General features: G+C 31.1%; 2 protein-coding genes across 6 annotated transcripts; one reads left to right on the forward strand and one right to left on the reverse strand.

The window, feature by feature from the left end:
• Positions 1-1,465, reverse strand: LOC110672815 (HMG1/2-like protein). 2 transcript variants are annotated; one of them, XM_021835702.2, is made up of 7 exons: positions 1,317-1,465; positions 1,161-1,215; positions 967-1,068; positions 822-879; positions 673-717; positions 471-551; positions 1-311 (listed from the first exon to the last, which is right to left on the reverse strand). In XM_021835702.2, exons 2-7 carry the CDS (start codon positions 1,205-1,207, stop codon positions 228-230), a joined length of 417 nt encoding a protein of 138 aa, XP_021691394.1. In that variant the 5' UTR covers positions 1,208-1,215; positions 1,317-1,465; the 3' UTR covers positions 1-227. The 2 variants fall into 2 exon arrangements, with proteins under 2 accessions (XP_021691394.1, XP_058009075.1); XM_058153092.1 differs by having other exon boundaries at positions 1,322-1,411.
• Positions 1,466-3,457: 1,992 nt separating this feature from the next.
• LOC110672859 (protein GET1) lies at positions 3,458-9,231 on the forward strand. Of its 4 annotated transcripts, XR_002498383.2 has the most exons (10): positions 3,458-3,592; positions 3,755-3,813; positions 4,989-5,171; positions 5,933-6,012; positions 6,306-6,376; positions 7,315-7,385; positions 7,467-7,548; positions 7,798-7,847; positions 8,831-8,957; positions 9,123-9,231. XR_002498383.2 is itself a non-coding variant. In XM_021835763.2 (9 exons), exons 3-9 carry the CDS (start codon positions 5,055-5,057, stop codon positions 8,903-8,905), a joined length of 546 nt encoding a protein of 181 aa, XP_021691455.2. In that variant the 5' UTR covers positions 3,458-3,592; positions 3,755-3,813; positions 4,989-5,054; the 3' UTR covers positions 8,906-9,019. The 4 variants fall into 4 exon arrangements, 3 of the variants coding, with proteins under 3 accessions (XP_021691455.2, XP_021691452.2, XP_021691454.2); XM_021835763.2 differs by lacking the exon at positions 9,123-9,231 and having other exon boundaries at positions 8,831-9,019; XM_021835760.2 differs by lacking the exons at positions 8,831-8,957; positions 9,123-9,231 and adding an exon at positions 8,429-8,699.
• Positions 9,232-11,792: the final 2,561 nt, after the last annotated feature.

The raw sequence follows: 11,792 nt of genomic DNA on the forward strand, positions 1-11,792 counted from the left end.
TGATAGAAAAGGATATATATTAAAACTCAAAATAAACAATTAAGTTTAAGGAGATTAAGTACATAGCCATGTGAGCTCCAGGAAGACTCTGAAAGGCTGGAACTAATCTCCATTTTAGTACTAAACTAGTCTAACCACATAAGGAAAGAAACTATTTAAATCTAAAAATTCAAGTCATTTTCCATAAGCAAATTCTACATCAATTGCTTCTCCCACTTTCAATCAAATTACTCATCATTTTCTTCCTCCTCCTCATCATTCACTTCAGATTTAGACTTGTCTGATTCGTCATCTGCATTTCCTCCACCAGCCTATCATATCATAATAAAAGAAACTTTTCAACAAGATTGCAAAGCAACTATTTAAAGAATAATTTATCAAAAAAAATATTTATTTAAAGAATAAAACGAAGAATGATTTAATAAAACCAATTTAACTATGGAAACTAAAAAACAACCAAGTAATATTACCATTCTTTTATTGTAAGCAGCCATGTTTTTGTTGTATTCATTCTTTCTTTTCTCTGCTTTTGCTACATAAGGAGCTTTCTCCTGATATTATTTAAAACGAAATTAAATACAAATCACATCATTCAAGAACCAGCAACCTCAAATTAAAAAAAAAAAAAATAAACTCACAACCAAAAAAGAAAAAATCCCTTAAAATACTCACAGCCTCTGACATAGATTTCCACTTATCTCCACCAGCCTTTCCGACCTGATTCATTTCAAACACATTACACCGATTTGAAAAGAAAACGATAACAAAAACTGTCATTTTCAACATTAATGAAAAAAGCAAAATTAAATTAAAATACTCACAACGGCTACAGATTTATTGTTAGGATGCTTCTCCTTATACTCCTGCCTAAATTCCTCCCTTTTATAAAAATTAAAAATAATTAACAAAAATGGCAAATACATATTTGTTGAGAATGATTCTTAAGATTTAAGAAAATCCCGTTACATGAAAACGAAGAAAGCACTTGCAGGCCTCTTTGGCTTGTTGGGGTCCTTCCCCGCCTTCTTCGACGCTTTTTGGCCGCCGCCTGCACCATTTACCTTCAACCTAACCACAAATCCAAAATTCAAAATCAAATTTATTGAAAGAGATTGCAAATCGGCATTCCATCGTATGATTCAAAAATCCAAAGCACTCACTTAGCGTCGAACTTGCTGGCATTAGCATTGGATTTCCCACCTTTCATGGCTAAACCTGTAAGAAACCCCCAAAAAAAAAAGGAACCTGTTAAAAACCAGCGAAAAATTATACGACTCGGTCCGAGTCAGCGCCGCAAAGGCTTCCACCGAGTTTACCTTACGTATTTCAGAGGCAGAAGAGGAGGAGGAGAAAGAACGAAGAGACGCTGAGACGGAGGCCTTTGAGAAAAATGCCTTTTCCCTTTTCTGTAGAGATAAGGAAAGGGATTTTATATTTTTTTTTTAAATAAAAAATAATAAAAAGAGAAATTCAAGTCTCTGGGTTTAGGCGGGATTTCAAAAATATTTTGCCACTTCATCGGTCCATCCGGCGCACGCTCTCTTTCTCTATTGGTTCTCAGCTCTCGAACCGTTCTTTGCTTTGGCTGTTTCATGGACACGTGTAGTTGTTATTATGAAATAACGTAATTAGCCTTGGATCATAACCATTCTACGTTTGTTTATTTATAGGACAGCTGCATTGGTTAACGCCGGAGTCCTGGAGGTTAGATGCGTAAAATTATCCTTTGTTTTTTTTTTGCTGATATATTTACCAATAGAACCTCTACCAATGGACCCATCCGGGCCTACACTAGATTGGGCCAAATAAAACAGTCTTAGGCCGAACTCAAACTAATACACTTGATTGGGCCCTGTAAAACATTCTAATGCCTACGTGATTTAGTAGTAAACAAGCGCAAATACAAATACCCGCGCCTTGCTACGATATGTATTTGTATGTTAATTTTATTTAACAATTTTTATATATTCATGCTATAGAAATAGTGTAACAAAATTAAAAAATTGTATATTTTGTTAAAATTATTTAGTGTAATTTCATTATTTAAATTTTAAAATATAGAGTGAAAATGATAGTTTTTTTTTTGTATTAGTGTAAAAAATGTTCAAAATGATATAATAGAAAGCATAAATAAATATTCGAGAATTGAAAGAAGCAAAGCAAAAATGTATTAATATGATAATTATAATTATAAGCTAAAATAGAATATAATCTACACATTAAAATATAATTAAATTAAATATAAATCAAATAGTATAATACCTGCTATCAACTCTTTTTTTGGAAGGCATGCAAAACGAGCAAGGATATAATATGTTATGTCAACTAATAAATTGACATTTCACAATATTATATATTTGCTCATATTTTTTACTATAAAGTCAAGAGATAAATGAATACGTGCTATTAGATTTTATTTGTCGTCCAGTAGCATTAATTTTAATATTATTTAAAAAATAATCTTTATTTATATATTTATCTAATTAAATAAAAATACTAATTATTAAATAACATTATTAAGATATTTTAAATTACATTATTGCCTTTATTATTTTAAAGATTAGTCTTTTTTTTTTATCTTTATATCATTAGGAAAAGTTTGAATTTTTTTAAAATTATAATATTTTCTATTATTAATAAATTCAAAAACTAACACCTTATAAAATTTTTAAAATTTTGAATACAAAAATGGAAATTTAGTTTCATAATAAAAGAATAATGGGTTGGTTAGTTAATAGTTTTAAAATAGTAAATATATAATATAAAATATGAAGAATTTTTAAATTTTTATAATTTATATATGAATGGTAATCAATAAAAGAAAATATTTTATTTATAAATTACTCTTAAGATTTCAATCACGAAATAATAAATTGATTTGCAAACTTTTTATTAAAGTAATTCTTAAAATTATTATTTTTATAATAATTTATATTTAGGTATACTTTTTTATTATAAAAAATTGAAGCATATTGATTTATTTCCAAAAGTTAGTCTAAAAGTTGATGTAAAATAATCTTTTAATTATTCTTAAAAATAATAAAAAAATATTAGATCTTTTAATATATTAATATAATATAATATAATTCATCTCATCTTTATTATGTATATAAACATTGAATTTTTATAATGTAAAGAAAAAAACACAAGATTTTTGTAGCTTTAGTCACATTTGTATTTTTTTTTTATCTCGAATATTCTTGGAGCATTATAATTGAAATTTAAAATAAAAATGTAGAAGTAAAGGAATTTAAGGGAGGACCATTGCCTTTTACTCTTAACCTGTTAAGGGGCTCAGGCCTCATGCTAATACTGTATAGCTAAAGAGTAAAAATATATTTTTACTGTTCTCAAGAATAGTGAAAGTGTTATGCCTCTTCATATTTTTTTAATTTTATCTCACCAATTAAAATTTGACACATGTTCTGTTTATTTTCCCATTAAACTTTGAAGGATACTATTTTGTAATTTTCTGAAAAGAAATTCCAGTGGCAGCTAAAACGGTTTTTAAAAAGGAGGAAAACGCGTGTCGGGTATGTATTTGTATAGAAACAACAAATCTCTGTGAGATCTCTCAACCTCCTAAAATCAGGTTCGCTTTTCTCCATTTTCTTTTCAATTTCCTTTTAACTTTTTGAGAATTGAACCTAGGGTTTAAACAGATTGCATTGTGGCTGTTCATTATCTATTCTCTTTTTTGTTTGTTTGTTTTTACAATACGGACATTTTTTTAAAATAATTTTCCTCTTTGCAGGTATTCTATAGTAATCTATCGGTAAAACTCCAGGTCTTGATTCTGTTAATGATCACCAGGTACTAAATTCTCTTTTTGCTTGGTCTTTCTCTATTATTGCCCGTAACTTTGCAGTTTTTTTAGCAAATATGTCAAGATTTTTGTCCTTTTTTTTTTTTTTATTTGTTTCATTTAGCTTTTTTTAATAAGCTATCAATGGGTCAATGGCACTTATTACGGAATGTCCTTTGTGGGTTTGGGTTTATTTTTGTTTTTTAAGATGTTGATGAAAATGGCTTCAAGTTGACAGGTTCAATATTTTCATAGAAGGATTTCATTGGTTTTTATCGTTCTTCATTCACTGGTTAAATTTGCATCATTAAGATTATTTTTATTAGGACTTTGGAGTTAAGATTTTAAATTTTGAAGCTATTTTAATACTTATTATGTTGCATTATATATATATTTGGTGTCATTTATAATCTTTTCTGTTGGATTGGACTGGTTAGCACTGCTGAAGATGAGAATGAAGATTAAGGATTAACAACCTTAACCTGTTAGTTAGTCTATGCCCCTCTTTGATTGTATTTTTGGGAAAATTGTATGATATTCTTTTGTAAGCTTAGTCTGAATAAGTTATGAGATAGTATCAAGCGCATTCATTTAGCTCGAGAAAGAGTCACTATATTGTGATTGGGGTGGCTGAAGTAATTTATTTTGAAACTTTTTGAGAGATTATTTCTTTGTTTTGTGAATTTCAAACTTCTATCCCATCATGTGAGAGAAGTTGCTATTATCTTTAGAGCTGCTTGAAATTTTGAAATCAAATATAAGAGATTTCTAGGCATCTCACCAAAGGTCCTACGATATCCGAATGAGGTATGGGGTTCATCATGAAATCCTATAGATGACAACTGCAAGGCTTTAAATTTCTGTAAAATTATTCATTATTGAACCATCATAAGAATATCAAGCTGAGGTCTAATTTTCAATTAAACTTGTTGGAAACTTCAAAGAAAAGATTAGGAGGTTTTGATTTTTGAGGCATCACAACTAAGTTCTTAAAAGTTAAGACATCATTTCATAGACTAGCTTTTGCATCACATATATTTATTTTTTATTTCAAGAAAGAAATTCACACAAATAATTCTAATGGGTAGTTTTAAAAAATCATATTCGATTACAATTATTACCCTTCCAGCTATAGGTCAATGTCTCACTTTTCTCTACTATTTTCTTAAATCACCATGCACAGTTGATTTCATTAAAATAGTCAATAATCTCTGCTCTAGCTGAACATAAGACCATAAAGACATTCATTATGGGAGAGGAAGAAACCCTAGGAGGAGAACAGGGAAGCTTTCTTGCAGCTCCTGTCATCTTTCTCATTGTTGTGTTTTTCCAGTTGGTCTCCAGGTGGCTTGAGCACTTAAAGAAGGTACCTTTTAGTTTAATACCATTTATCAATTTTCAACTATCATTGTATGAATTCTTCAATGTTTAATTTTTGGGGCTGTTCTTGCTTGGATTATGTGCATTCAAGCAGTATTTTGCTATTTGATTTATTCTTTAATTCTTGTACTTATATTTTACGCTCACAACCAGAAGGATTTGGATATTTATCTACACTCTAAACTTTATAGGATACATTTTGTCCCGGAGAGGAATTAAAAATTTTTTACTGTGTGGTGTACTATTTCTCCTTAATCTTAGATTTTTGTGAGTAAGAATTTCATTCTTCTATTTCAATTTCGTTGCATTATTTGCAGAGAAACAGGGACTTGTAAATAGGAAAATATTGGTCATGTGTTTTGGTACAATCAATTCTTGGATCCAGTGGTATCTGTAGAGGATGGGGAGAGAGAATTCAGATAGGAAATTGAATTTTATATTGCTCAATCATGATTTGATACAGGGGATATTTCAGCCATAATGTTAATATGAATCTTCACTATTTCCCTACTTAGACTAACATTTTGGCAAAATTAATACTAACAAAAACCTTTGCTAACTAATTGGACTCTGAAGCTTAGTTAATAACTGGATTGGTATTTTCCATCATAACATAATTCATTTTGCCACTCTTGGGAGAAAATTCTGGATCAACTTTAACCTTTTAGGCACTTTGTTTCCCTGAGAAAGGTGTTTTTTTTTTCCCCTAAGATGCTTTTTCTTAAGGGTACTATGCTTTCCTTTCAGAGAGCATCTAAGAATGCTACAGAAGTTCAGTTACGTGCGGAAATAAAGCAGCTATTGAAAGAGGCGAGCTCCTTTTCACAGTGAGTGATTCTGTTATGAACATTTCTTTTATCCATTATTTGCATTAAAAAATGGTTAGAATTTTGTAATGCTAGGCAATTTGTGCTTTTGTCAACATTGAATGCCAATTGCCAAATCCTTAGGATTTAATACATAACCAATCTTATCAAGCTCCATAAACATGTTTGAGAGCCCATAATAAAGCAGTTCCACAAGCATGTGGAGTTGACTATTTCTATTTGTTGAAATGAATTGCTACTTTGTAGGAAAATGTGTTTTTGATCTGTGTGATTGACTTCTATGTTGGTCACAGGCCATCATCTTTTGCTCAGGCTGCAAAACTTAGAAGGTTAGCAGCTGCAAAGGAGAAGGAACTTGCAAATCGTAAGGCCATTTGCAGCTGTAGTCATTAATTTTCCTTTACACTAATGCTAACATAGTTATTGCATAAGTTTACAAACCCTAATTTCTCAAGCCATCTACTTGTACTTGTTGCATATATCTGTGGAATAATTAATGATGCATTTGCAAAATAAATGGTCATGTTTTATCTTTTTCTTTCTATTAATTCTATGTCAGTAAGTGTACATCTACTATTGATATGCTTTGTGTTTGCAAACACATACCTCTGCCGGACCATAGATGTTTTGAAGTTCTAGGTCAGCAAGTGTATGCATCTTCTATTGATATGCTTAATGTTTGCAAACACATACCTCTGACAGACTATAGATGTTTTGAATTTCTTGTGTTCTTTCTCTCTCTACCTTGATCCTTAAACTACTGCTAATAGTATGGCAATTGCTTGTTATATATTGATTACGTGAGGAGTTTTTTGTTCTCTCAAGTCTCACCAATTTTGTGTCATAGCCTTCTTTAAATGATCTACTAGCAACAACTAATATTGTCGTCAAGTTTGAAACTTGATTTTCCCCAGTCATTTTGAAGCTACATCATAAATTTTCCTTTAAGTTTGGGATTAAATGAAGATTGAGATACTGTAACTTGCATTGTCAGATTAGAAAATCCAAAGTCCTGGGTCATCTTTGGCAGAGTTCTCTTTGTTGTTTGTGTCTCTGCTGTTATATGTTTTTGCATTTTCTCAAATTTTTTGAAGTTTTAGTTCTAAAGCCTGTCTTTAATTTACCCCATGAATAGAAGCAAAAGAGAGAGAGAGACTGAGAGAGAAGTTTGTGTTTGACATTGTTTTCCTAATTTGTTGTCTTGGTAATATTAGGCTTTTGTACTAGTTTAGATCTCGTAGTTTTAAGCTTTGTGTTATCCCATATGAATAGAAGCTTCTAACATCTATATTTGCCATCCAGGTGAAGAAATGCACAACAAGGAGATCAAGCTGTCTTATGATTTATACCTCAAAATAATATTTATCTTAAAGGTTGCAGTGAGTGCAATAGAGTTGCCTTCGAGTTTATTTGTTTCCTTCAATGAGGCCTTAACAAATTAATTTGGTGCACAGATTGTAACATACTTTATGTTGATTTGCTGGTTTTGGAGGACTCCTGTTGCTGCAATATCTCAGCAGTTGGTGCAGCCCTTTGGTAATCCTTTACATTCAATAATCTCTAAATTACGTCGACTTTTATCACCTTTCCCTTTAGTTTTCAGAATCATCAGTTTTGAGGTTTCTCCCTCGATAAGACTGTGGGGAGATAGGAGGAAGGACAAGAAGAAAGATTATACAATGAATGGGCAACAGGAGTGGAATTTGATTAGCAAAACAATTATACAAAATGTTTCAAATAATTTGATATTTCATTTGTGTTGACTTAATATATTTGACTTTGCAGGAAAGGTGCTATCATGGGGTGCTGGAGGTCTTTTAAAAGACAATGTATTGGTAATGTCTTTAAATTTTGTCTAACTTTACAACCCCCTTCTTGAGTTTGTGTATAAACTAGGATAAATTTTAACAATCGTCCCTGAACTTATATAATTATAACACGACAGTCCCTCAACTTAAAATTGAATCATTCTCTTCTTTATAGAGAAAATAATTTTTCACGTGTAAAGAGAATAATTTTACACTTTGTAAAAGAGATGAGAGAGCAATGCTGACTAAGTACCACGCTAGAGCTGTTAACTTCAGTGTTTAGCTAGAAAATTAATAATTGAAAGTCAGAGAGATTTTACTATGCAAAATTTAAAAGTTGAGGGAGTTTTATGTTGTATTTTAAAATTGAAGTACTGTAATATTACAATCATATTAATTTAGAGATAATTGTTGAAATTTATCTGTATAAACTGTATCACAGAGAAAGTTTTTTACTATTTAAATCAGAATGCCCATTTAACTCTCATTCAGTCGCATTACATGACAATTACATAACAGAAATATCGACAATGATTTCACATGCCCTTTGATAACCATGGAGTAAAAAAAAGAAAAATAATAGCAACTGATCTCCTAAGTAATTGCAGGACAACATGGGAAATTTCCAAATAGGACTTACCAAGCGCGACCAGTGGAATCAAAAGGATAGCACACAACGTGACACTTAATGTTTGTGAAGGAATAATGATTAGCTTTGTACATTAACCTTATTTCCCTGTAATTAATTAGTCATCCTAGAATAAAATTATGGAGAAGACTGACATATTTCCAGCCTAGACTATTACTAAAATTGTTGTGGAGATGCTATGTTTAAGAATCTAACTCGACTAAATCTTAGTTGTTGGTTTTACTTGATCTTTCTGTGGCCTAGATGAACCAGCATTTTCTCCAAGTCAGACTGCATAATAGGTGTTAAGAATTAATGGAATTTTAAGCATGTAATCAGATTGACTTGGATATTTGTTTATATTGTTTCGATGTTACTGCAGGTTGGCATTATACCGTGGTTAATATTATCTACCAAGGTTAGCAAATTTGTCAATCGAGTTTTCCAATTCCAATAGAATGAGGATTATAAATGATATGCGTACCTTCGTCAGAAGAAGGGGGAAAAAGGTAATGATGTACATGTACTTCAATTTATATTCAAATAGGGAAGGCTTATGACTTTGGCGTCATTATGTCCTCACATGTTTTGAACATTTATTGTTTTTTTTTTTTTTTCTTTTAAAACAACCTCTATTGTTTATTTAATCTCTGTAAATTCAATTATGTATGCAGTAATTGGAAAATCAGCCTCTTGTGAGTTTTAACACATTCCTTGCACTTCTGAAAAGTGAAAAACTTTAGAGCAAGAAAAGAGAAAGAAAGAGATGTCTACTGCTTTAAATTCATGTTCCCAATAATCTGTTGAATGAATCTTTCATTAGTGCAAATTTTTGTTTCGCGTGCTCTCTTTTTCTTTTTTTTACTCCAATTCTAACTTACTACTGAATATTTACACGGATGGTAGGATTGATGCAATCATCAAAATCAAGTTGATATTTATTTATATATATATGGAGAGAGAAAGAGAGAATTGTACATGCATGGAGTGTTAGAGATGTGATAGAAAATTTTATAATTAATTTATTTTTAATAAAGTAAAGTTTATTTTGTATTTATTTTATAAATAATTACTATTTTGAGTATTTAGTACGATATTAATAAGAGATAATTATTATTTTATAACTTTTAATTTTAATGTTATTTGAATACTAAAAGGAAAGTAAATTGTTAAAATTTATAAGAATAATATTTAATTTTTAGTTTTTTAATTTTTTACTAAATATATATTTAAAAGAATTAATACTGAATTATCTATTAATAATAAAGTGAATATAGAAGGCACTAGATATAATAAATAATTTGAGATACTTATGGAAAGTTCATGAATTGCATCAAAGCCTTCAAGGTTTATGAAGGACCAATATTCTGTAGGACCATGTTTGAAAAATGTGCTTATTAAAAAAAAAAAAAATTTCGTGGAGCCTTTTTTGTCCTTTTAATAAATATTTATGTTTTCACACTATATGGAGTCTTTAAAGAAAATGAAAGTGGAATATGAATTTTAGATTTTCTTATAAATTGCAAGGAATTTAAATTTTTTCTATTGAATAATTTAAATTCCAATAAAATTAATTTTATTTCCTATCAAATTATATTTAATGATAAAAAAAAATAAATTTGGAAACGTAGATATTTGTTTGCATCCTTTTTTATTCAACCACACGTGTCAAATTTCTTCATTTTTTTTCAAATTTAAAATTAAACGGTGCTGTTTCAAACTCTTTTAGAAAATAAATGAATAATAGTTATGAAGAAAAATTTTAAAAAAAGAATGATTTTTAAAATTATATTGCAAATAGAGATGGCAATAGGTACATTATCCCATCAAATTCTAATAAAATAGGTATAGGTAATATATAATTAGATTTAAAATAAATTCAAATTTTGAATTTAGGTATTTATTACTATGTTTAATGTCACGACTCAACCTATGGGCCGAACCGGCACTAGGACCTGTGCCAGCCTAAAGCCCTCGAGGCCTGTAGTAAGCCTAACTATTCACTTAACCCAACTCTAAGGCCCATTTGGGCCCAATTTCAAGAAATCAACCGGACAGAGTCCAACCATAAAATGGACCTACCAACGGGGAGTTTATGACTCACCCGACCTGTAAACACAGTAAATACTCAATTGGGGAGCTCAGCTCACCCTCCACATACTTATCAGCATAAAAATAAATGGGAGCTCAGCTCCCTCATCCAATCCATCAAACATGCATACAATATTAAGTTTACAGGTCCACAATAATAATTTAGTTTACAGACCCAAATCAAATAAACATTTCTAACACATGCGAAAATTCTAAGATTTAACAAGTTTATACAAACATTAATAATGTCACAACCCAACCTATGGGCCGGACCGGCACTAGGACCTGGGCCAGCCTAAAGCCCCCGAGGCCCATAGTAAGCCTAACTGTTCATTAACCCAACTCTAAGGCCCATTTGGGCCCAATTTCAAGAAACCAACCTGATGGACTCTCTACCATAAAGTGGACCTTTCAATGGGGAGTTTTGACTCACCCGACTGTAAACAAAATATATCATAAATTGGGAGCTCACCACCCTCCACATACTCATATCGGCATAAAAATAAATGGGAGCTCAGCTCCCTCATCCAATCCATCAAACATGCATATAATTTTACAGGTCCACATGACAATTTATATTACAGACCCGAATCATTTAAATATTTCTAACACATGCGGAAATTCTAGGAGTAAATAAAATTACAAAACTATTGATAAACAACCTGCGAAGGAGAAAAACAGGTTAACCACAATAAAATCCTCCTGTAGCCTGAGAAAAAATATTGAACAAGAGTGAGCGTTCGACTCAGAGAGTAAAATATCAATTTTAACCATAATCTCTATAACTATCTAGAACTAATGCAACCTGTGGAGTGAAATGCAACAGCAACCATATTTTCACATCATAACAACAAAAAGGTAATTTGAAGCACTCACGCACCCTGTAACATCAATCATAATATATGGGAGCTGATCCCCTATACAGCTCTCTTAAATCCAACCTGGTGCCAGCGAAGAACTCAGCTCGGACTTCCACTTAATAACCAAATCGAGGTCCCAGCGAAGAACTCAAGCCGTGTCTACCCCGAAGGACAAGGTCCCAGCGAAGATCTCAAGCCGTGTCTACCCGTCCTATCCATAGTCCACACCACATCACACGCATGCCAACGCACGCACACTGCTCCAAATTACCACAACAACATCCATGGCACGCTAACAGTTATGAATACAACATAAATCGTGCCTAGAGTTTAACTACATAAATATTTGCATATAAGTGATGCATGGGCATGCTTGAACACATAATAATATCA

The sequence above is a fragment of the Hevea brasiliensis genome, chromosome 9 (assembly GCF_030052815.1).
Source record: "Hevea brasiliensis isolate MT/VB/25A 57/8 chromosome 9, ASM3005281v1, whole genome shotgun sequence".
NCBI classification, from domain to species: domain Eukaryota; kingdom Viridiplantae; phylum Streptophyta; class Magnoliopsida; order Malpighiales; family Euphorbiaceae; genus Hevea; species Hevea brasiliensis.

Coding starts and splice junctions, on each gene's coding strand:
- LOC110672815 (XM_021835702.2), bottom strand. CDS start 1,207: ATGAAAGGTGGGAAATCCAATGCTAATGCCAGCAAGTTCGACGCTAA. Junction 718..821: donor ACAATAAATCTGTAGCCGTT/GTGAGTATTTTA, acceptor GAAATGAATCAG/GTCGGAAAGGCTGGTGGAGA. Junction 552..672: donor GGAAATCTATGTCAGAGGCT/GTGAGTATTTTA, acceptor AAATAATATCAG/GAGAAAGCTCCTTATGTAGC.
- LOC110672859 (XM_021835760.2), top strand. CDS start 5,055: ATGGGAGAGGAAGAAACCCTAGGAGGAGAACAGGGAAGCTTTCTTGCA. Junction 6,377..7,314: donor GGAGAAGGAACTTGCAAATC/GTAAGGCCATTT, acceptor TTTGCCATCCAG/GTGAAGAAATGCACAACAAG. Junction 7,549..7,797: donor GCAGTTGGTGCAGCCCTTTG/GTAATCCTTTAC, acceptor TTGACTTTGCAG/GAAAGGTGCTATCATGGGGT.